We start from the raw sequence: 26,044 nt of genomic DNA, 5'->3' as shown, positions 1-26,044 counted from the left end.
ATTTCAGGCACCAGTGGATGCTGTAAATAGCTGCTCGTTGATGGTGTCCAGTGTCGAGTCCCCCCTCCATTCACGGATCTGAAACTGATGTTCTATCCTTAGGAAAGATCATCAGTATCTAGAACCCAGACAACCCCTTCAACTAGGAGTGCTTCGAGGTGATCACATACAGTGCTAAATCAGAATTTGGAGGGTTGTATACTATGCAGTCATCCAGCAAATATAGCAGCAGAAATGGTAAAAGAGCACAAACCGTCCGCTGCCTCGCTACATATTACCCTTGCATATACACTGCTCAAAAAAATAAAGGGAACACAAAAATAACATCCTAGATCTGAGTTAATTAAATATTCTTCTGAAATACTTTGTTCTTTACATAGTTGAATGTGCTGACAACAAAATTACACAAAAATAAAAAAAATGGAAATAAAATTTATCAACCCATGGAGGTCTGGATTTGGAGTCACACTCAAAATTAAAGTGGAAAAACACACTACAGGCTCATCCAACTTTGATGTAATGTCCTTAAAACAAGTCAAAATGAGGCTCAGTAGTGTGTGTGGCCTCCACGTGCCTGTATGACCTCTCTACAACGCCTGTGCATGCTCCTGATGAGGTGGCGGACGGTCTCCTGAGGGATCTCCTCCCAGACCTGGACTAAAGCATCTGCCAACTCCTGGACAGTCTGTGGTGCAACGTGACGTTGGTGGATAGAGCGAGACATGATGTCCCAGATGTGCTCAATTGGATTCAGGTCTGGGGAACGGGCGGGCCAGTCCATAGCATCAATGCCTTCGTCTTGCAGGAACTGCTGACACACTCCAGCCACATGAGGTCTAGCATTGTCTTGCATTAGGAGGAACCCAGGGCCAACCGCACCAGCATATGGTCTCACAAGGGGTCTGAGGATCTCATCTCGGTACCTAATGGCAGTCAGGCTACCTCTGGCGAGCACATGGAGGGCTGTGTGGCCCTCAAAAGAAATGCCACCCCACACCATTACTGACCCAATGCCAAACGGTCATGCTGGAGGATGTTGCAGGCAGCAGAACGTTCTCCACGGCGTCTCCAGACTCTGTCACATGTGCTCAGTGTGAACCTGCTTTCCTCTGTGAAGAGCACAGGGCGCCAGTGGCGAATCTTGGTGTTCTCTGGCAAATGCCAAACGTCCTGCACGGTGTTGGGCTGTAAGCACAACCCCCACCTGTGGACGTCGGGCCCTCATATCACCCTCATGGAGTCTGTTTCTGACCGTTTGAGCAGACACATGCACATTTGTGGCCTGCTGGAGGTCATTTTGCAGGGCTCTGGCAGTGCTCCTCCTTGCACAAAGGCGGAGGTAGCGGTCCTGCTGCTGGGTTGTTGCCCTCCTACGGCCTCCTCCACGTCTCCTGATGTACTGGCCTGTCTCCTGGTAGCGCCTCCATGCGCTGGACACTACGCTGACAGACACAGCAAACCTTCTTGCCACAGCTCGCATTGATGTGCCATCCTGGATAAGCTGCACTACCTGAGCCACTTGTGTGGGTTGTAGACTCCCTCTCATGCTACCACCAGAGTGAAAGCACCGCCAGCATTCAAAAGTGACCAAAACATCAGCCAGGAAGCATAGGAACTGAGAAGTGGTCTGTGGTCACCACCTGCAGAACCACTCCTTTATTGGGGGTGTCTTGCTAATTGATATAATTTCCACCTGTTGTCTATCCCATTTGCACAACAGCATATGAAATTGATTGTCACTCAGTGTTGCTTCTAAGTGGACAGTTTGATTTCACAGAAGTGTGATTGACTTGGAGTTACATTGTGTTGTTTAAGTGTTCCCTTTATTTTTTTGAGCAGTGTACTACATATTGGTGAGTTTTCTTATCAGGCTGCCCAGCCATGATGTCATATCATAGGCAGGATCACATCATTATCAGCTATTGTAGAGCAGTGTAGTGAGGCTCTGTCCCTTCAACCTCTAGGCAGCTCTGAAAGTGGTAGCATCCAGACCTTCTCATATTCTAGGACAGGTTGTTGGCGGCCATTTTAAATAACTTCCAGAGAACCCCTTTAAGCTTCTACCAATTAATAATGGTTTATAAAGCTGGGTTCACAGCTGCATTTACTTTTCCATTATTCTGTTCCATCAGAGGAACGGAAAGACTGTTTTCATTTTAATCCCTATTTATTTAAATGGGTGCTCCTGAGAACCAGTTATGCTCAGTTAAAGTGTCCGCTCCAATAGGTTTCCACTCTTTTTGGCAGAATGAAAAAGCCCTGTCTAAGGTACTATCTTTTAACAAAAAGAATAAATACATGCCAGAATGGAGAGTTACGTTTTTCCCCCCCAACAGTATAGTTAATGGATGACATAGAAATGGAAGGTGTTTTGCTGAATGTGAAATTCTGGAGCAGTAAAATAGAAAAGTCAAGACAGAAGTCAATTCAGCCTACTTTAAAAAGTACTTATAAATGTAGTGTCACACATAGGCCCCTTTCACACGGGCAAGAATTCAGCGCGGGTGCAATACGTGAGGTGAAGACATTGCACCCGCACAGAATACAGACCCATTCACTTCAATGGGTATGTGCAGATGAGCGGTGATCATCATGCATCACTTGTGCATTGCATGAAAAATCGCAGCATATTCTATATACTGCGTTTTTCACGCAACGCAGGTCCCATAGAAATGAATTGGGGTGTGTTAAAATCGCAAGCGCTTGCAAGCAAGTGCGGATGCGGTGCGATTTTCACGCATGGTTGTTAGGAGATGACAGGGATGAGCAACCCCGGACCCCATTAAAGTCTATTCATTGTATTATTTTCCCTTCTAACATTGTTATAAGGGAAAATAGCATTCTTAATACAGAATGCTTAGTAAAATGTACCTTGAGGGGTTAAAAATAAAATAAAAAAAACTTAAGGCTACTTTCACGCTAGCGTTCGGGGTTCCGCTTGTGAGCTCCGTTTGAAGGCTCTCACAAGTGGCCCCGAATGGATCCGTCCAGCTCTAATGCATTCTGAGTGGATGCGGATCCGCTCAGAATGCATCAGTCTGGCAGCGTTCAGCCTCCGCTCAGCAAGCGGACACCTGAACGCCGCTTGCAGCGTTCAGGTGTCCGCCTGGCCGTGCGGAGGCAAACGGATCCGTCCAGACTTACAATGTAAGTCAATGGGGACGGATCCGTTTGAAGTTGACACAATATGGCTCAATTTTTTATTTATTTTTTGTTCATGGTAATGCAAACGGATCCGTTCTGAACGGATCTAAGCGTTTGCATTATAGGTGCGGATCCGTCTGTGCAGATACCAGACGGATCCACACCTAATGCAGGTGTGAAAGTAGCCTTAATCTCCTCATCCACTTGATCGCGCAGCCGGCATCATCTTCTTTCAGGACCTTTGATGACATAATCGCGCACACCACGTGGTGAGCGTAGTGACGTCAGCGCAGGTCCTTCTGAATTAAGATAGAAGATCCTTCTATCTTCATTCAGCAGGACCTGCACTGACGTCACTACGCTCACCACGTGGTGTGCGCGATTATGTCATCAAAAGGTCCTTTTGCAGGTCCTGAAAGAAGACTATGCCGGCTGCGCGATCAAGTGGATGAGGAGAGTTAAGTTTTTATTATTTTTTAACCCTCAATTGACATTTTACTTTGCATTCTATATTAAAGAATAGGGATCGGCCGATATAGATTTTTTAGGGCCGATACCGATAATTTGTGAACTTTCAGGCAGATAGCCGATAATTTATACCGATAGTCTGGGAATTTTCATTTTTGAGAAAAAAAAAAAATTTCCTACACAAATCTGCTGAAAATTTATATTTTTATTGTTAACGTGTATTTTTTTTTTTTTTGGTAAATCTTTTTCATTTATACTTAATATTTTAGTGTTTTTTTTTTACTAACTTTTAGCCCCCTTAGGGACTAGAACCCTTGTCCTATTCACCCTGATAGATCTCTATCAGGGTGAATAGGAGCTCACACTGTCCCTGCTGCTCTGTGCTTTGTGCACACAGCAGCAGGGAGCTGAACATGGCAGCCAGGGCTTCAATAGCGTCCTGGCTGCCATGGTAACCGATCGGAGCCCTAGGTTTACACTGCTGGGGCTCCGATCGGAGGAGCAGGGGAGAGGGGATCCTGTGGCCACTGCCACCAATGAGTAAAACTGGGGGGGGGGGGGGGCGCACTGCGCCACCAATGTTTTTACTATTGGGATGGGGGTGGGGGGCGCACTGCGCCACCAATGATTAATACTGGGGGGCTTGGGCGCACTGCGCCACCAATGAAGATAAGTCTCTCATTCATTCATATACAGGAGGCAGGAGCTGGCTGCAGAATCTCATAGCCGGCTCCCGACCTCTATGAGCAGTAGCTGCGATCCGCGGCACCTGAGGGGTTAACTACCGCGGACCGCAGCTACAGCTCATAGAGGTCGGGAGCCGGCTATGTGATTCTGCAGCCAGCTCCCGCCACCTGTATATGAATGAATGAAAGACTTATCTTCATTGGTGGCGCAGCGGCCACAGCCCCTCCCCTCCTCTTGTCTTCTCTTCTTTCCTCTCATTGGCGGCAGCGGCAGCACAGGGGGAGGAGACACTGCTTCCTTCTCCCCTGTGCTGCGGAGGGAACACGGAGAGCGCTAAGAGCAGCGCGTTCTGTGTTCCCAATATGTTATCGGTATATCGGCAAAATAGATGCCGATACCGATAACTGTCAAAATCCTCAATATCGGCCGATAATATCGGTAAAACCGATAATCGGTCTATCCCTATTAAAGAATGTTATTATTTTCCATTATAACCATGTTATAATGGAAATTAATAAAATTTACATAACACCAAACCCAAATCCAAACTTCAGTGAAGAAGTCCGGGTTTGGGTCTGGGTACCACATTCAGTTTTTTCTCACGCGCGTGCAAAACGCATTGCACTCGCGTGAAAAAAACTGAACAATGGAACGGAATCGCAGTCAAAACTGACTGAAATTGCATGCCTACTCGCACGATTTTCCCTGAACGCACCTGCATCGCCCGTGTGAAGGGGGCCATAGGGTTTCTTGGTGTTTGAGGCATTTTGTTATTTTTGGTGCTTATTTTTTGCAGGTGTTTTAGTCAAAAATCACCAGCTCCAGATGTTACAAGGAAATAGTAAATGGAAAGAAAAGAAAAAATAAAAAGACGCTTTTTTTCCCCATGGTCGTGGTTTTTGACTCTTAAAGAATACCTGTCACCACAAAATGCAATCCAGCCAGCAGATTGCATTGCATTTTGTGGTGACAGGTCCTCTTCAAAGGAAATGTGTCATCAGTAGAGATGAGCGAACTTGTGTTTTTTAAGTTCGGGGTTCGGGTTTTATTACAATTCCGATATGGATTCTGCTACCACGGGCCTTAACTGAATTCTATGACGGAATGCCTAAGAGGCAGTCAGTCATAATAGAAGTCTATGGGCCGCATAACAGATCCATCTGGAGTCCTCTCCTGTATAACGGAAACCAGACTGATCCGTTATGCAGCCCATAGACTTCTATTATGACGGAAGGCAAAACGGAATGCCTCTTGAAGGCATTCCGTTATAGAATTCAGTTAAGGCCAGTGGTAACAGAATAAATATCAGAATTGTAATAAAACCCAAACCCCAAACTCGAACTTCTAAAACACAAGTTCGCTGATCCCTAGTCATCAGCAAATGACCTATTGTTTAACCCATGTTTATATGTTTAACACATTTTAAAAAGAATTTTTGGTGATGTTATTTTTAATTTCCCTTGTCAAAATCTATATTTAAACAAAAAACATAAAATCCTGCAGTTTCCCCACTGGCCACTAAGAATAATAAAGGCCGCCACTTTGTCTGTACAGATCATTTTACTGTAGTTATCTGCTTATCTATATACAGAGGTAATATCATTACAGGCAGGATTAGAATGACAGATAAGACAGGGTCCACCATACACAATAGGTGATTGTCAAAGCTTAACTATTCTTCCCTTGTACAGGTCACAGAGCATGTCTAGAAAACTCTCCCATAGAAGTCAGTGAGGTCCCCTCCTGACTATAGCAGTATAGCCTGTGGTCACCATAAAGCAGTTTTCTTAAGGCTACTTTCACACTTGCGTTGTTCTTTTCCGGCATAGGCCTCTTTCACACTTGCGTTGTCCGGATCCGGCGTGTACTCCACTTGCCGGAATTACACGCCGGATCCGGAAAAACGCAAGTGTACTGAAAGCATTTGAAGACGGAACAGTCTTCCAAATGCGTTCAGTGTTACTATGGCACCCAGGACGCTATTAAAGTCCTGGTTGCCATAGTAGTAGTGGGGAGCGGGGGAGCGGTATACTTACAGTCCGTGCGGCTCCCGGGGCGCTCCAGAATGACGTCAGAGCGCCCCATGCGCATGGATGACGTGATCCATGTGATCACATGATCCATGAGCTTGGGGCGCCCTGACGTCACTCTGGAGTGCCCGGGGAGCCGCACGGACGGTAAGTATACTGCTCCCCCGCTCCCCACTACACTTACCATGGCTGTCAGGACTTTAGCGTCCCGGCAGCCATGGTAACCACTCTGAAAAAGCTAAATGTCGGATGCGGCAATGCGCCGAAACGACGTTTAGCTTAAGGCCGGATCCGGATCAATGCCTTTCAATGGGCATTAATTCCGGATCCGGCCTCGCGGCAAGTGTTCCGGATTTTTGGCCGGAGCAAAAAGCGCAGCATGCTGCGGTATTTTCTCCGGCCAAAAAACGTTCCGTTCCGGAACTGAAGACATCCTGATGCATCCTGAACGGATTTCTCTCCATTCAGAATGCATTAGGATAATCCTGATCAGGATTCTTCCGGCATAGAGCCCCGACGACGGAACTCTATGCCGGAAGACAAGAACGCAAGTGTGAAAGAGCCCATAGAGTTCCGTCACAGGGGCTCTATACCGGAAAAGAACTGATCAGGTATGTCCCCATGCATTCTGAATGGAGAGTAATCCGTTCAGGATGCATCAGGATGTCTTCAGTTCAGTCGTTTTGACTGATCAGGCAAAAGAGAAAACCGTAGCATGCTACGGTTTTATCTCCGGCTAAAAAAACTGAAGACTTGCCTGAACGCCGGATCAGGCATTTTTTCCCATAGGAATGTATTAGTGCCGGATCCGGCATTCAGAATACCGGAATGCCGGATCCGTCCTTCCGGTATGCGCATGCGCAGACTGAAAAAAAGGTGAAAAAATAAATGCCGGATCCGTTTTTGCCGGATGACACCGGAAAGACGGATCCGGCATTTCAATGCATTTTTTCGACTGATCAGGCATTTTTAAGACTGATCAGGATCCTGATCAGTCTTACTAATGCCATCAGTTAGCATACATTTTGCCTGATCCGGCAGGCAGTTCCGGCGACGGAACTGCTTGCCGGATCTCTCTGCCGCAAGTGTGAAAGTAGCCTAATACTTTCTAAATACTGTTAAGAGCAGCCCACAAAATTATCAACAGGAAATAGAATAAAATAAATAAATAAATAAAAAGTCTGCAATCAGAAAATAAAAAGATTAGAAAAAAGGGATGTGTTACTTTCTAGTTTTAACTGGCAGAATTATATTTTTTTTTTGTGGTGACATTTCCTTTAACCACTTCAGCCCCCAGTGCTTAAACACCCTGAAAGACCAGGCCACTTTTTACACTTCTGACCTACACTACTTTTACTGTTTATTGCTCGGTCATGCAACTTACCACCCAAATGAATTTTACCTCCTTTTCTTCTCACTAATAGAGCTTTCATTTGGTGGTATTTCATTGCTGCTGACATTTTTACTTTTTTTGTTATTAATCGAAATTTAACGTTTTTTTTGCAAAAAAATGACATTTTTCACTTTCAGTTGTAAAATTTTGCAAAAAAAACTACATCCATATATAAATTTTGCTCTAAATTTATTGTTCTACATGTCTTTGATAAAAACAAAATGTTTGGGTAAAAAAAAAATGGTTTGGGTAAAAGTTATAGCGTTTACAAACTATGGTACAAAAATGTGAATTTCCGCTTTTTGAAGCAGCTCTGACTTTCTGAGCACCTGTCATGTTTCCTGAGGTTCTACAATGCCCAGACAGTACAAATACCCCACAAATGACCCCATTTCGGAAAGTACACACCCTAAGGTATTCGCTGATGGGCATAGTGAGTTCATAGAACTTTTTATTTTTTGTCACAAGTTAGCGGAAAATGATGATTTATTTTTCTTACAAAGTCTCATATTCCACTAACTTGTGACAAAAAATAAAAAGTTCTATGAACTCACTATGCCCATCAGCGAATACCTTGGGGTCTCTTCTTTCCAAAATGGGGTCACTTGTGGGGTAGTTATACTGCCCTGGCATTCTAGGGGCCCAAATGTGTGGTAAGGAGTTTGAAATCAAATTCTGTAAAAAATGACGAGTGAAATCCGAAAGGTGCTCTTTGGAATATGGGCCCCTTTGCCCACCTAGGCTGCAAAAAAGTGTCACACATCTGGTATCTCCGTATTCAGTAGAAGTTGGGGAATGTGTTTTGGGGTGTCTTTTTACATATACCCATGCTGGGTGAGAGAAATATCTTGGCAAAAGACAACTTTTCCCATTTTTTTATACAAAGTTGGCATTTTACCAAGATATTTATCTCACCCAGCATGGGTATATGTAAAAAGACACCCCAAAACACATTCCCCAACTTCTACTGAATACGGAGATACCAGATGTGTGACACTTTTTTGCAGCCTAGGTGGGCAAAGGGGCCCATATTCCAAAGAGCACCTTTCGGATTTCACTCGTCATTTTTTACAGAATTTGATTTCAAACTCCTTACCACACATTTGGGCCCCTAGAATGCCAGGGCAGTATAACTACCCCACAAGTGACCCCATTTTGGAAAGAAGAGACCCCAAGGTATTCGCTGATGGGCATGGCGAGTTCTTGGAAGTTTTTATTTTTTGTCACAAGTTAGTGGAATATGAGACTTTGTATGAAAAAAATAAAAATAAATAAATCATCATTTTCCACCAACTTGTGACAAAAAATAAAAAATTCTAGGAACTCGCCATGCCCCTCACGGAATACCTTGGGGTGTCTTCTTTCCAAAATAGGGTCACTTGTGGGGTAGTTATACTGCCCTGGCATTTTCCAGGGGCCCTAATGTGTGGTAAGTAGGTAAATGACCTGTGAAATCCGAAAGGTGCTCTTTGGAATGTGGGCCCCTTTGCCCACCTAGGCTGCAAAAAAGTGTCACACATCTGGTATCGCCGTACTCGGGAGAAGTTGGGGAATGTGTTTTGTGGTGTCATTTTACATATACCCATGCTGGGTGAGAGAAATATCTTGGCAAAAGACAACTTTTCCCATTTTTTTATACAAAGTTGGCATTTGACCAAGATATTTATCTCACCCAGCATGGGTATATGTAAAATGACACCCTAAAACACATTCACCAACTTCTACTGAATACGGAGATACCACATGTGTGACACTTTTTTGCAGCCTAGGTGGGCAAAGGGGCCCAAATTCCTTTTAGGAGGGCATTTTTAGACATTTGGATACCAGACTTCTTCTCACGCTTTGGGGCCCCTAAAATGCCAGGGCAGTATAAATACCCCACATGTGACCCCATTTTGGAAAGAAGACACCCCAAGGTATTCAATGAGGGGCATGGCGAGTTCATAGAAAAAAAAATTTTTGGGCACAAGTTAGCGGAAATGGATTTTTAAAATTTTTTTCTCACAAAGTCTCCCTTTCCGCTAACTTGGGACAAAAATTTCAATCTTTCATGGACTCAATATGCCCCTCAGCGAATACCTTGGGGTGTCTTCTTTCCAAAATGGTGTTATTTGTGGGGTGTTTGTACTGCCCTGGCATTTGAGGGTCTCCGCAATCATTACATGTATGCCCAGCATTAGGAGTTTCTGCTATTCTCCTTATATTGAGCATACAGGTAATGAGATTTTTTTTTTCCGTTCAGCCGCTGGGCTGAAAGAAAAAAAATGAACGCCACAGATTTCTTCATTCGCATCGATCAATGTGGATGAAAAAATCTCTGCCAAAAAAAGAAAAAGGAGGGGAAAGGCGTCTGCCAGGACATAGGAGCTCCGCCCAACATCCATACCCACTTAGCTCGTATGCCCTGGCAAACCAGATTTCTCCATTCACATCAATCGATGTGGATGAATAAATCATTGCCGGGATTTTTTTTTTTATATATACAAAGTGTTTGCCAAAGTATATGAACACCGCCACCTCATCAGCTCATATGCCTCGGCAAACGTATCTTTTACTGCAGAGGAGAAATCTCGTCTTGCAGCGCCGCATACACCGACTTGCGTGTAATCTGACAGCAGCGCAATGCTTCTGTCCGAATGCACATCAGTGCTGCAGCTAGTCGATCGGTTGGTCCACCTGAAAGGTAAAAAAAACAAAACAAAAAAGAAAAAACCAGGCCGCAACGCAATAAATTTATTAACTGTTGAACAGAACATAGAAACTTTTTTTAAACTTTTTTAACTGAACGTTTAACTTTTTTACTTACCGGTATTTTTTTTTTTGTTTAGTTTTTTTTTACCTTTATAGAACAAACCTCTCCTTCCCCATGGGACAATGTGCAAAGCGCAAATCGCCCAAAGATGTGGCGAAGTACGTTATGCACTTTATCCCAGGTGAAAGGAGAGGTTTGCAGCAGCTGTGAGTGAATGGCCCTAATAGCCCTGTGTGCCTGTCCTGGTGAGATGTGATCCCTATGCTAGGTGTACCTGTGTGTGGTACTTCCGGAAACACTCTCCATAGCATAGGGCAGGGTGGTCAGCACAGTCAGGACAGAAATAGCGGGTGTCACGCCTTATTCCACTCCTGCTACAGACACGACATCTTTTTCGGGGTGACGGTTGGGTTGAGGGACCAGGAACGACACTGGGGAAATGTCGCTCGTGTAGACGGCTAACTACACTGGTGGATGGGGCCACGGAACCTCCTGGGTAAAGGAGGTTCTCGATGATCTTTTCCTGGAATTTGAGGAAGGATCCTGTTCTCCCAGCCTTACTGTAGAGAACAAAACTATTGTACAGCGCCAATTGAATCAAATATACAGACACCTTCTTATACCAGCGTCTGGTTCTGCGGGAAACTAAATACGGAGACAACATCTGGTCATTGAAGTCCACCCCTCCCATGAGCGCATTATAGTCGTGGACACAGAGGGGCTTTTCAATGACACGGGTTGCTCGCTCAATTTGGATTGTCGTGTCTGCGTGAATGGAGGAGAGCATGTAAACGTCACGCTTGTCTCTCCATTTCACCGCGAGCAGTTCTTCGTTACACAAGGCAGCCCTCTGCCCCCTTGCAAGACGGGTGGTTACAAGCCGTTGGGGGAAGCCCACGCGACTAGTTCGCGCGGTGCCACAGGCGCAAATCCGTTCTAGAAACAAATGCCTAAAGAGGGCCACACTTGTGTAGAAATTGTCCACATAAAGATGGTACCCCTTGCCGAATAAGGGTGACACCAAGTCCCAGACTGTCTTCCCACTGCTCCCCAGGTAGTCAGGGCAACCGACCGGCTCCAGGGTCTGATCTTTTCCCTCATAGATCCGAAATTTGTGGGTATAGCCTGTGGCCCTTTCACAGAGCTTATACAATTTGACCCCATACCGGGCACGCTTGCTTGGGATGTACTGTTTGAAGCCAAGGCGCCCGGTAAAATGTATTAGGGACTCGTCTACGCAGATGTTTTGCTCAGGGGTATACAAATCTGCAAATTTCAGGTTGAAATGGTCTATGAGGGGCCGAATTTTGTGGAGCCGGTCAAAAGCAGGGTGGCCTCTGGGACGGGAGGTGGTGTTGTCGCTAAAATGCAGAAAACGGAGGATGGTCTCAAATCGTGTCCTGGACATAGCAGCAGAGAACATGGGCATGTGATGAATTGGGTGCGTTGACCAATATGACCGCAATTCATGCTTTTTTGTCAGGCCCATGTTGAGGAGAAGGCCCCAAAAAATTTTAAGTTCGGAAACTTGGACTGGTTTCCACCGGAAAGGCTTGGCATAATAGCTTCCCGGGTTTGCGGTTATAAATTGTGTGGCATACTGGTTGGTCTCTGCCACGACTAAGTCCAAGAGCTCCGCAGTCAAGAACAGCTCAAAAAATCCCAGGGCCGAACCGATTTGAGCCGTCTCAACCCGAACTCCAGACTGGGCGGTGAAAGGGGGAACTACTGGTGCGGCTGAAGTTGGTGACTGCCAATCAGGATTTGCCAGCACCTCAGGGGCTCTACGGGCCTGTCTGTGCGGTGGCTGCGACGGGGTAACTATTGCACGTGCCACCGTACCAGCTTCAACTGCCCTTCTGGTGCTCGCTACTTCACCAGGTTGTACGGCAGTGCTGGTACTAGGTCCAGGAAGGGCTGCGCTGCTGGTGTATGCCTCACCACGTGATCCGGCAGCGACAGCCCCACTCTGCTGCTCTTGAAGCGGATCCTGCGTAACCTGTGGTCTAGCGACATGGGGCCGGGTACGCCTGGTGCTGCCAGGGACCTCCACCTCCTCGTCCGAACTTTGGGTCAGAGAGCCACTGCTTTCCACAGGTTCATATTCTGACCCGCTAGATTCGTCAGATGAGGGTTCCCACTCCTCATCCGACTGGGTCAGAATCCTGTAGGCCTCTTCAGAAGAATACCCCCTGTTTGACATTTTGGACTACTAAATTTAGGGGTATTCCCTGAGACTACCCAAGAAAAAAAGCAAACCTGTCTTACAAAGGGGAGGCTAGCGAAGTACCGGAGGCTGCTGCGGTTGATAAAAAATATCAAAACTGATTTTTTTTATCGCCGCAGTGCGTGTAAAATGAATGTGCAGTGATCAAAAAATATATATTTTTTGTCACTGCGGTGGGGCGGGCGTGGGTGAACGCACGTGTGGGCGACCGATCAGGCCTGATCGGGCAAACACTGCGTTTTGGGTGGAGGGCGAGCTAAGGTGACACTAATACTATTATAGATCTGACCGTGATCAGTTTTGATCACTTACAGATACTATAAAAGTACAAATGCTGATTAGCGATACGCTAAACAGCGAATAAAAGTGACTGCGGTGCGGTGGGGTGGGCGCTAACTGACGCTAACTACCTAACCAAGGGGCCTAAACTATCCCTAAAACCTAACAGCCAATACCAGTGAAAAAAAAAAAGTGACAGTTTACACTGATCACTTTTTTTCCTTTCACTAGTGATTGACAGGGGCGATCAAAGGGGTGATCAAAGGGTTAATTGGGGTGCAGGTGGGTGATCTGGGGCTAAGGTGTAGTGTCTGGTGTACTCACAGTTCAGTCTGCTCCTGTGCTGGATCCAACCGACGAAAAGGACCAACACAGGAGCAGACAAGCCATATAACAGATCATATTTACTAATATGATCTGTTATATGACTTTGGATTGGATTTTTTGAAAATCGCCAGCCTGCCAGCCAATGATCGTTGCTGGCAGGCTGGTGACGAAATACTTCTTTTAATTTTGCCGGCCCGCGATGCGCATGCGCGGGCCGGCTTTGAGCGAAATCTCGCGTCTCGCGAGATGACGCGTATATGCGTGACTCTGCGCAGCGCTGCCACCTCCGGAACGCGATCCTGCGTTAGGCGGTCCGGAGGTGGTTAAAGGGGTTTTCCGAGATTTTAATACTGATGACCTCCTGATAGGTCATCAGTATCTGATCGGTGGGGGTCTGACACCTGGGCCCCCGCTCCCCCGATCAGCTGTTTGAGAAGGCTGTGGCGCTCGTAGTAGCACCACGGACTTCTCTCAGCTTTTCCTAGGCCATTGACTAGGTTCATGGGTCATTTCGCCTAGGTACAGCGGTCATTTCGCCTAGGTACAGCTCAGCCCCAGACAGCTTATCGGTGGGGGTCCCAGGTGTCAGACCCCCACCTATCAGATACTGATGAGCTTCTAAGGCTTTTCATTTTCTGAGTCATCAGCATCTTTTGGAAAACACAGAATGGCGTTTTATCCTTTATTTTCTGGCATTTTACCACATATACATCCATTTTTTTTTTGCCCTTCATAACAATGTGTGTGCATTTTTTAATGGTGTTTTTACATGGCACTTTTTGTACCAATGTTTTTTTCCCATACAGCTCTCAAGAGGATGAGACATCTAAAGGGGGGAAGGGGGGGTACATATAGTACCTTCCTACATAAAAATGCCAGTCATGTAAAAAAAAAAAAAAAAAAAAAATCACGATTCTCAAACATGCCATCTGGGCAAAAATATCACAAAAACGCCTTACAAGTCAGACATTTTTGTGTGAGCTTTTGGGCTTAAAAAAACATTGTGACAAAAATTTAGTCTGGCAGCAGCCTAAATGACACAGTGTATGTATATGAAGCAACAGTACACAATGTATACGGTAAGTATTTTATTGCGTTCACTGTACACCATAAGATGACTGAATAAAAACACATGTAAATGACAAACCGTAAAGTTTTTTTCTTTCTGCTCTTGCTCCTTTTGCTTTACTTGTTCTTGTAAGATCTTATAATTCACATATTCTCTTTTGGGAGGCTGGAAGGAAAATACATCGTTACTATCAAAGCTAAGCTAAGTCAATAAAGACAAAAAATTAGAAGTTAGGCGTCAAAAAGATCTGACAATGAATTGGACATTAGTAGGAAGGAATGTGTTTTGTTAAAAAAAGTAAACGATAAATCATGTAAAATGTCATCTTATCCATTACCTTCCGTATTAGTGAAATAGAAATGACCCCCTTACCTTTGCCCCTAGCATTATAGCACGCTCTTGTTCAAACTGTCTTTGTTTTTCTTTCTTGTAACCTGTTATCCCAAACTTGTGCACCTCCAACCGGACCTGTGAAAAGCAACAGTAAAAGTAGTGTCCCAGTTGAGACATTTATGGCACATCCACATCATTGGGAGCTGCATCTATTTCAAAGATGGGTTCCCCAACCTGACCAATATGCTATTGGTTAGCATTCATGTTTTTTTTTTGTTTTTTTTGGGGGGGGGGGGGGGGGGGGGGAGGGGCTGGAAAAAAGAAATTCTGTATTTGTGTCTTGTTAAACTGTTCACTGTATGGTGTAGGTATGGTGGAAAGGCAAGCATGATGTAAGTGACGAGTGGAAAACAGAAGATACCTTTTCAAAGTTTAATTCCTGACTGTGGCCTTCCTCTGGCTCAATGTTTTTCTGTAGTAAAAAAAAGACCAAATTTTAACATGAATGGAAATAACAGAAAAATAGTTTTACAGAACAACAAACTTTCACTTCCTCTGCAGTCATTTCTCTTCGATTTGAAAACATCTAAGTACGGATACATTAAAGTTACTAAAGTACTAACGCATGCGCTCTAGGCTACTAGACCTGGATGATTTCTTTCTTTTAAGTCCTTGCGCATGCGCGCTCATCTTGTGATAGAATATACAAGCGCAGAATTCACTAAGCGCCCAGAATGGGGAGACCTGGGAAATTCATTGACAGATGCGTAACGTAACTTAAAGCAGAGTACCCCATGTAATCTATTTTGTCATCTATTTTGTACCTGCAATAAGAGAACTATTGATTCCACGCATATACGCACCTACCAGAGTGTAATAATATAGAAAGGACACTTCTAGTTAATCCACATATATCAGTGAACGTACCCCTCTGGAATAAAGTACCAGCGCATGCGTGATATTGGATCTGAAAAGAGTGATAACTCTAAGTTCCGGCGCAGGCGCTCTGGGTATATAGACTATTGTGCCCAAGTCTGGACGCATGCGCATCTGATAGCTGGATCGAAAACATCTAAGTACTGATATATAAGGCTACTAGAACTGGATGGTTACTTTTAAGTACCAGCGCATGCGTGATTTTGGATCTGAAAAGAGAGTGACAACTCTAAGTTCTGGCGCAGGCACCTTGGGTATATAGACGATGGTACCTAAGTCTGAACGCATGCGCACCTGACGGTCGATTTGATCCAAGTATGGATACATTAAAGTTACTAAGTACTAAAGCATGCGCTCTAGGCTACTAGACCTGGATGATTTCTTTCTTTTAAGTCCTTGCGCATGCGCGCTCATCTTGTGAAGTGAAGCTCCCAGGTTCCAATGTAAGTCTTGTACAAGAATTTTCTAAGTACCAGAGCATGCGTGTCTGTGATGTTCGGGAGGAAAATTCTAAAAACCTGAAGTCCTTACGCATGTGCATTAAATCTTTGTAGCAAAAACAACTAAGTATCGGACGCAACCGCATAAGTAATTATCCGATCGGCCTTTAATCAGTACAGCGTGACTTGAGAAGTGGACTGGATAGGCCCCAAACTACTTTCGTCAACACGAGATTCAAATCCTATAGGCTACCAAAGGGTGAGATCCGCCCTACAGGTATAAAAGGACCTTTAAAGTGTAACGCTCGTGTTGATAGTAGCTCCTTTTACCCTGAAGACGCCGCATCTAGTGGTGAAACATGTCGGGGGATCTGCATTCTTTAGTCTTTTAAAAATGATGGCAGGGCAAAGAAACTAATAGATGCACGGCGAACTGCAGACGCCGCGTATATCATTACATTATAGGGGCAGTGCCAATAAATTGAAGTGCAAGTGGCGGAGCCACTAAGAGTATTCTGGCAGAGCTAGATACGATACTAACAGCACTTTAGGCAGGGTAACTAGCTAATTGAGTGCAGTTTAGACACAGAGTGTCTGGTGTCGGCTGACACTACAGACACAGTATTTATTATACCACCTGCACCTATTGTCAGAGAGATATGTAGTAATATCACCTGACCTACTGATTCAAGTAGATACACTATACCCTCAGCCCCAAATATATTCAGCCCTCCATATGTATTTTTAAATTTTCTCTTTATATTTTTTGTGGCAATGTTTGTTTAACCACCTCCGGACCGCTGTACGCACAGACGCGTCCTGGAGGTGGTTGATTCATTCCGAGTGGACGCGCCGGCGCGTCCTCTCGCGAGATGCGAGATTTCGGTCACAGCCGGCCCGCGCATGCGCATCGCGGGCCGGCAAAAGTTCGAGGACAATTGCATCAGCAACCTGGCAGCCAATGATCGTCGCTGGCAGGTTGCTGATTTTTAAAAAAAATCGAATCACAAGCCATATAACAGATCATATTAGTAAATATGATCTGTTATATGGCTTCTCTGCTCCTCTGCTGGTCCTTTTCGTCGGTTGGATCCAGCAGAGGAGCAGACTGAACTGTGAGTACACCAAACACTACACCTTAGCCCCAGATCAACCCCCTGCACCCCAATTAACCCTTTGATCACCCCTTTGATCGCCCCTGTCAATCACTAGTGAAAGACAAAAAGTGATCAGTGTAAACGGTCACTTTTTTTTTTTCACTAGTATTGGCTGTTAGGTTTTAGGGATAGTTTAGGCCCCTTGGTTAGGTAGTTAGCGTCAGTTAGCGCCCAGCCCACCGCACCGCAGTCACTTTTATTCGCTGATTAGCGTATCGCTAATCAGCATTTGTACTTTTATAGTATCTGTAAGGGATCAAAACTGATCACGGTCAGATCTATAATTGTATTAGTGTCACCTTAGCTCGCCCTCCACCCAAAACGCAGTGTTTGCCCGATCAGGCCTGATCGGTCGCCCCCACACGTGCGTTCACCCACGCCCGCCCCACCGCAGTGACAAAAATATATATTTTTTTGATCACTGCACATTCATTTTACACGCACTGCGGCGATAAAAAAAATCAGTTTTGATATTTTTTATCAACCGCAGCGGCCTCCGGTACTTCGCTAGCCTCCCCTTTGTAAGACAGGTTTGCTTTTTTTCTTGGGTAGTCTCAGGGAATACCCCTAAATTTAGTAGTCCAAAATGTCAAACAGGGGGTATTCTATTGAAGAGGCCTACAGGATTCTGACCCAGTCGGATGAGGAATGGGAACCCTCATCTGACGAATCTAGCGGGTCAGAATATGAACCTGTGGAAAGCAGTGGCTCTCTGACCCAAAGTTCGGACGAGGAGGTGGAGGTCCCTGATAGCACCAGGCGTACCAGGCCCCGTGTCGCTAGACCACAGGTTACGCAGGATCCGCTTCAAGAGCAGCAGAGTGGGGCTGTCGCTGCCGGATCACGTGGTGAGGCATACACCAGCAGCGCAGCCCTTCCTGGACCTAGTACCAGCACTGCCGTACAACCTGGTGAAGTAGCGAGCACCAGAAGGGCAGTTAAAGCTGGTACGGTGGCACGTGCAGTAGTTACCCCGTCGCAGCCACCGCACAGACAGGCCCGTAGAGCCCCTAGAATCCCTGAGGTGCTGGCAAACCCTGATTGGCAGTCACCAACTTCAGCCGCACCAGTAGTTCCCCCTTTCACCGCCCAGTCTGGAGTTCGGGTTGAGACGGCTCAAATCGATTCGGCCCTGGGATTTTTTGAGCTGTTCTTGACTGCGGAGCTCTTGGACTTAGTCGTGGCAGAGACAAACCGGTATGCCACACAATTTATAACCGCAAACCCGGGAAGCTATTATGCCCAGCCTTTCCGGTGGAAACCATCCAAGTTTCCGAACTTAAAATTTTTCTGGGCCTTCTCCTCAACATGGGTCTAACTAAAAAGCATGAATTGCGGTCATATTGGTCCACGAACACGATTCATCACATGCCCATGTTCTCTGCTGCTATGTCCAGGACACGATTTGAGACCATCCTGCGTTTTCTGCATTTTAGCGACAACACCACCTCCCGTCCCAGAGGCCACCCAGCTTTTGACCGGCTCCACAAAATTCGGCCCCTCATAGACCATTTCAACCAGAAATTTGCAGATTTGTATACCCCTGAGCAAAACATCTGCGTAGACGAGTCCCTAATACATTTTACCGGGCGCCTTGGCTTCAAACAATACATCCCAAGCAAGCGTGCCCGGTATGGGGTCAAATTGTATAAGCTCTGTGAAAGGGCCACAGGCTATACCCACAAATTTCGGATCTATGAGGGAAAAGATCAGACCCTGGAGCCGGTCGGTTGCCCTGACTACCTGGGGAGCAGTGGGAAGACAGTCTGGGACTTGGTGTCACTCCTATTCGGCAAGGGGTACCATCTTTATGTGGACAATTTTTACACAAGTGTGGCCCTCTTTAGGCATTTGTTTCTAGAACGGATTTGCGCCTGTGGCACCGCGCGAACTAGTCGCGTGGGCTTCCCCCAACGGCTCGTTACCACCCGTCTTGCAAGGGGGGAGAGGGCTGCCTTGTGTAATGAAGAACTGCTCGCGGTGAAATGGAGAGACAAGCGTGACGTTTACATGCTCTCCTCCATTCACGCAGACACGACAATCCAAATTGAAAGGGCAACCCGTGTCATTGAAAAGCCCCTCTCAGTCCACGACTATAATGCGCTCATGGGAGGGGTGGACTTCAATGACCAGATGTTGGCTCCCTATTTAGTTTCCCGCAGAACCAGACGCTGGTATAAGAAGGTGTCTGTATATTTAATTCAATTGGCGCTGTATAATAGTTTTGTTCTCTACAGTAAGGCTGGGAGAACACAATCCTTCCTCAAATTCCAGGAAGAGATCAGAGAACCTCCTGTATCCAGAAGGTTCCGTGGCCCCATCCACCAGTGTAGTTAGCCGTCTACACGAGCGACATTTCCCCAGTGTCGTTGCTGTTACCTCAACCCAACCGCCACCCCGAAAAAAATGTTGTGTCTGTATCAGGAGTGGAATAAGGCGTGACACCCGCTATTTCTGTCCTGACCACCCTGCCCTATGCTTAGGAGAGTGTTTCCGGAAGTACCACACACAGGTACACCTAGCATAGGGATTGCATCTCACAGGACAGGCACACAGGGCTATTAGGGCCCTTTTACTCACAGCTGCTGCAAACCTCTCCTTTCACCTGGGATAAAGTGCATAACGTACTTCGCCACATCTCTGGGCGATTTGCGCTTTGCACATTGTCCCATGGGGAAGGAGAGGTTTGTTCTATAAAGGTAAAAAAATATGTTCTGTTCTGAAGTTAATAAATTTATTGCGTTGCGGCCTGGTTTTTTCTTTTTTGTTTTGTTTTTTTTACCTTCCAGGTGGACCAACCGATCGACTAGCTGCAGCACTGATGTGCATTCTGACAGAAGCATTGCGCTGCTGTCAGATTACACGCAAGTCGGTGTATGCGACGCTGCAAGACGAGATTTCTCCTCTGCAGTAAAAGATACGTTTGCCGAGGCATATGAGCTGAGGAGGTGGCGGTGTTCCTATACTTTGGCAAACACTTTGTATATATATATATATATAAAAAAAAAAAAATCCCGGCAATGATTTATTCATCCACATCGATTGATGTGAATGGAGAAATCTGGTTTGCCAGGGCATACGAGCTAAGTGGGTATGGATGTTGGGCGGAGCTCCTATGTCCTGGCAGACGCCTTTCCCCTCCTTTTTCTTTTTTTGGCAGAGATTTTTTCATCCACAATGATCGATGCGAATGAAGAAATCTGTGCCGTTCATTTTTTTCTTTCAGCCCAGAGGCTGAACGGAAAAAAAAAATCTCATTATAAGGAGAATAGCAGAAACTCCTAATGCTGGGCATACATGTAATGATTGCGGAGACCCTCAAATGCCAGGGCAGTACAAACACCCCACAAATTACCCCAATTTGGAAAGAAGACACCCCAAGGTATTTGCTGAGGGGCTTATTGAGTCCATGAAAGATTGAAATTTTTGTCCCAAGTTAGCGGAAAGGGAGACTTTGTGAGAAAAAAAAATAAAAAAAAAATTTCCGCTAACTTGTGCCAAATTATTATTTTTTCTATGAACTCGCCATGCCCCTCATTGAATACCTTGGGGTGTCTTCTTTCCAAAATGTGGTCACTTGTGGGGTATTTATACTGCCCTGGCATTTTAGGGGCCCCAAAGCATGAGAAGAAGTCTGGTATCCAAATGTCTAAAAATGCCCTCCTAAAAGGAATTTGGGCCCCTTTGCCACCTAGGCTGCAAAAAAGTGTCACACATGTGGTATCTCCGTCAGAGGTCAGAGGAGAATGGGCCGACTGAATCAAGCTGATAGAAGAGCAACGTTGACTGAAATAACCACTCGTTACAACCGAGGTATGCAGCAAAGCATTTGTGAAGCCACAACACGCACAACCTTGAGGCGTCAGGGCTACAACAGCAGAAGACCCCACCGGGTACCACTCATCTCCACTACAAATAGGAAAGAGGCTACAATTTGCACGAGCTCACCAAAATTGGACTGTTGAAGACTAGAAAAATGTTGCCTGGTCTGATGAGTCTCGATTTCTGCTGAGACATTCAAATGGTAGAGCCCGAATTTGGCGTAAACAGAATGAGAACATGTATCTATCCTCTGATGGCTACTTCCAGCAGGATAATGCACCATGTCACAAAGCTCGAATCATTTCAAATTGGTTTCTTGAACATGACAATGAGTTCACTGTACTAAAATGGCCCCCACAGTCACCAGATCTCAACCCAATAGAGCATCTTTGGGATGTGGTGGAACGGGAGCTTCGTGCCCTGGATGTGCATCCCTCAAATCTCCATCAACTGCAAGATGCTATCCTATCAATATGGGCCAACATTTCTAAAGAATGCTATCAGCACCTTGTTGAATCAATGCCATGTAGAATTAAGGCAGTTCTGAAGGCAAAAGGGGGTCCAACACCATATTAGTATGATGTTCCTAATTCTTCTTTAGGTGAGTATATATTTGGACAGAGACATTTTTCTAATTTTTGTTCTGTACATTACCACAATGGATTTTGAACAAAACAATTCAGATGAGGTTGAAGTTCAGAGTTTCAGCTTTAATTCAGTGGGTTGAACAAAATGATTGCATAAAAATGTGAGAAACTAAAGCATTTTTTAAACTCAATGCTTTCTTTCATGGGCTCAAAAGTAATTGGATAAATTAAATAATTGTAAATAAAATGTTAATTTCGAATACTTGGTTGAAAACCCTTTGTTGGCAATGACTGCCTGAAGTCTTGAACTCATGGACATCAGCAGACGCTGTGTTTCCTCCTTTTTAATGCTCTGCCGGCCTTTACTGCAGCGGTTTTCAGTTGTTACTTGTTTGTGGGCCTTTCTGTCTGAAGTTTAGTCTTTAACAAGTGAAATGCTCTATTGGGTTCAGATCAGGTGAATAACTCGGCCATTCAAGAGTATTCAACTTCTTTGCTTTAATAAACCCCTGGGTTGCTTTGGCTTTATGTTGTGGGTCATTGTCCATCTGTATTATGAAACGCCGACCAATCAGTTTGGCTGCATTTAGCTGGATTTGAGCACACAGTATGTCTCTGAAAACCCCAGAATTCATCCGGCTGCTTCTGTCCTGTGTCACATCATCAATAAACACTAGGACCTAGTGCCAATGGCAGCCATGCATGCCCAAGCCATCACATTGCCTGTGCCGTGTTTCACAAATGATGTGGTATGCTTTGGATCATGAGCTGTACTATGCCTTCGCCATACTTTTTTCTTTTCATCATTCTGGTAGAGGTTGATCTTGGTTTCATCTGTCCAAAGAATGTTCTTCCAGAAGTGTGTTTTTTTATGAATATTTTTAGCAAAGTCCAATCTAGCCTTTTTATTCTTGAGGCCTATGAGTGACTTGCACCGTGCAGTGAACCCTCTGTATTTACTTTCATGCAGTCTTCTCTTTATGGTAGATTTGGATATTGATACGCCTATATCCTGGAGAGTGTTATTCACTTGGTTGGCTGTTGTGAGGGGCTTCTCTTCACCATGGTAATTATTCTGCGATCATCCACCACTGTGGTCTTCCGTGGGTGTCCAGGTCTTTTTGCATTGTTGAGGTCACCAGTGCTTTCTTTCTCTCATGATGTACCAAACTGGAGATTTTGCCACTCCTAATAGTGTAGCAATGTCTTGGATGTTTTTTTTTTCTGTTTTCGCAGATGAAGGATGGCTTGTTGCACCTGCATGGAGAGCTCCTTTGACCGCTTGTTTACCTCTCAGCAAAATCTTCAAAATGCAAGCACCACACCTCAAATCAACTCCAGGCCTTTTATTTGCTTAAATCGAGAATGAAATAATGAAGGAATTGCCCACACTTGCCAATTACTTTTGGTCCCTTTAAAAACAGGGTGCCACATGTAAAGGAGCTGAAACTCCTAAACCCTTCATCCAATTTTAAGGTGGATACCCTCAAATGAAAGCTAAAAGTCTGGACTTTATGTCCATGCCCATTATATAACTAGAACTTGAATATGTTTTAGTAAACCGGTAATAAAAACAAAATTTTGTCAGTGTCCAAATATATATGGACCTAACTATGTTCTTCAGAGTTCAGAGACTAAAGAATTGGTGGACATTGTATCATAGAAATATTACAATACTTGAGCACTTACCTCTGTATTCCCATCTCGCACATCTTTGCTTTGCGTCTTGCCTTTGCGACTGATGAAGGTCACAACTTCCACAGTAGAAGGCCTTGAAGTACTAGACATAGTTGAGCTCTTGTCCTGACTACCCAGTTCATCCTTAATGGAATCAAAAAACATGGACACGTTTTTCTTCCCCCGTTTAGACCACCCCACCGGTCTCTGATCTTTTACTCCACCATTTAGTTTTTCATCCTCGTTCTTTTCTGAAAGTTCATTCAATTGTCCATGCTTGGGGATGCTTTCCTCATGAGTCACAAATTCATCACCTGTGATACATTATTTCAAAGATATACACGTTACAATTTACTAATGTTACCAAACCCTTGAAACCTGAAAATACAGGTAACCAGTGCGTCAATCAGCTGCTTGTTCAGGGGCTGTATGGATGGCAAATTTCTAGACGTGCATAAAGCGAGCTGGAGGAAGGGTTCTTTTACATAGGGACGATTTTCTACCCAAAACAAACACCAGATGGTGATATAGCATACTGATCGGTGCTTGTTTAGCTCCACTTACACTGAGCGATCATTGGCACTGCACTCGCTCCTCGCATACACTGTTATTGTCAGCAACCCATTCCCACTAAGGTCGATGCTCAAATCTCCTAAAAGTCAAAGACGGCCCAACATAGTGAAATACAGCTGAGTTTAAATAACGTGATTTATTGTACTCACAAGATCCATAAAACAAGACGCATATAAAATGTGCACGTCCTCTCATGAAACGCCCGACCCGGGTTTCGCCTCCGCTTAGTCAGGGGCACCTGTGGACTCATCTAGATTGCTCCTTTTTCAAGACACTATCGGCGTTACTACAGCCCTAATTTGCAGGTTTACAAAATTGATTTCAAATAACATTCAAGCTCTTTAAATACAAAACCATCAACTCACATTATCACATAAAATAGAAGTTAAAACATCTCTTTAGTCTAATTCTGATTTCATAAAACTTTCTCTTTCTCCTCCTTTCGATATCACATGATTAGTTTTCTGTATTTGTTTTCCATTAGTTCCTCCCCTCAATACAAATAGATCGGCGATTCCCCCTCTTTCTGAAAAAGCCGCAGTCTCTTCCTACCTCCGTATAGACCTTAATAAACCACCGCACTGACATCCCAATGTCCACATCTAGGAAAAAAACTTTTGTAAACACTGAAAAAAATAGGATACAACTGACATCTTGATAACTTACATGTTCACTATACAAGCTTCTATGTCGAATTCCACATTTAAGCCCTCAGGCTGTAAAGTGCCAAGTTTGTAGATACATTCTACTTCTCTTCTGTTGATTCTATTCAATGGATCACCACCTCTCCAGTTATTATAAACCTTCTCCAGCACCATTAAAATTAAACCTTCTGGATTTTTATTATGTTTTTTTTTTTTTTTTATGTGCAGAGACACTATGTGTCTCAAAACCCTTCTTTATGTTTCGTATATGCTCCTGAATTCTTACTTTTAGTTTTCTAGTGGTCCGTCCCACATACTGGAGGCCACATGGACACTCCAGCATGTAAACCACAGATACGTGTTCACAAGAAAGCTCTCCCATTACTTTGTGTACGGTCCCGTTGCTCCTAGACACGACTTTTTCCTACACAATCTGTTAACTTTCAGATGGTTCTTGCACGGTAGACAAAAACCGCACCATGTGAACCAGTGCTTCATACCTTCAGTAGGTTGTAACATAGTAACATAGTATATAAGGCCGAAAAAAGACATTTGTACATACAGTTTGGACTGCTATCCTGCAAGTTGATCCAGAGGAAGGCAAAAAACAAAAAAAAAAAAAACTGAGGTAGAAGCCAATTTTCCCCACTTAAGGGGGAAAAAAAAAGGTCTTCCCGACTCCAATCAGGCAATCAGAATAACTCCCTGGATCAACGACCCCTCTCTAGTAGCTATAGCCTGTAATATTATTACACTCCAGAAATACATCCAGGCCCCTCATGAATTCCTTTATTGTACTCGCCATCACCACCTCCTCAGGCAGAGAGTTCCATAGTCTCACTGCTCTTACCGTAAATAATCCTTTTCTATGTTTGTGTACAAACCTTCTTTCCTCCAGACGCAGAGGATGTCCCCTCATCACAGTCACAGTCCTGGTGATAAATAGCTGATGGGATAGATCTCTGTACTGACCCCTGATATATTTATACATATTAATTAAATCTCCCCTCAGTCGTCTTTTTTCTAAAGTGAATAACCCTAATTTTGATAATCTTTCAGGGTGCTGTAATTCCCTCATTCAAGTAATTACTTTAGTTGCCCTCCGCTGAACCCTCACCAGCTCTGCTATGTCTGCCTTGTTTACAGGAGCCAAGAACTGTACACAGTACTCCATGTGTGGTCTGACTAGTGATTTGTAAAGTGGCAGGACTATGTTCTCATCACCGGCATCTATGCCCCTTCTGATGCAACCCTTCCTTATTGGTCTTGGCAGCAGCTGCCTGACACTGGTTTTTACAGCTTAGGCTACTTTCACACTGGCGCTTTGGCTTTCCGTATGCGAGATCCGTTCAGGGCTCTCACAAGCGGTCCAAAACGAATCAGTTTTGCCCTAATGCATTCTGAATGGAAAAGGATCCGCTCAGAATGCATCAGTTTGTCTCCGTTCCATCTCCATTCCACTTTGGAGGCGTACACCAAAACGCTGCTTGCAACATTAT

The 26,044-nt window shown here is 44.7% G+C and overlaps 1 protein-coding gene across 1 annotated transcript in view; it reads right to left on the bottom strand.

Annotated features, from left to right (window-relative positions):
* C4H1orf131 (chromosome 4 C1orf131 homolog) overlaps positions 1–26,044 on the bottom strand; it is a 45,740-nt gene that overhangs the window by 2,891 nt on the left and 16,805 nt on the right. Inside the window, exons 2-5 of the mRNA XM_040429353.1 lie at positions 23,341–23,642; positions 15,131–15,181; positions 14,749–14,844; positions 14,455–14,541 (exon numbers count right to left, since the gene is read on the bottom strand). Of these exons, the coding sequence (XP_040285287.1) occupies positions 14,455–14,541; positions 14,749–14,844; positions 15,131–15,181; positions 23,341–23,642 (536 nt within the window). The remainder of the gene's footprint in view (positions 1–14,454; positions 14,542–14,748; positions 14,845–15,130; positions 15,182–23,340; positions 23,643–26,044) is intronic.

The sequence above is a fragment of the Bufo bufo genome, chromosome 4 (assembly GCF_905171765.1).
Source record: "Bufo bufo chromosome 4, aBufBuf1.1, whole genome shotgun sequence".
NCBI lineage: Eukaryota > Metazoa > Chordata > Amphibia > Anura > Bufonidae > Bufo > Bufo bufo.
Note: the sequence above shows the minus strand (reverse complement) of the source record. Positions and strands in the feature narration are given on the sequence as shown.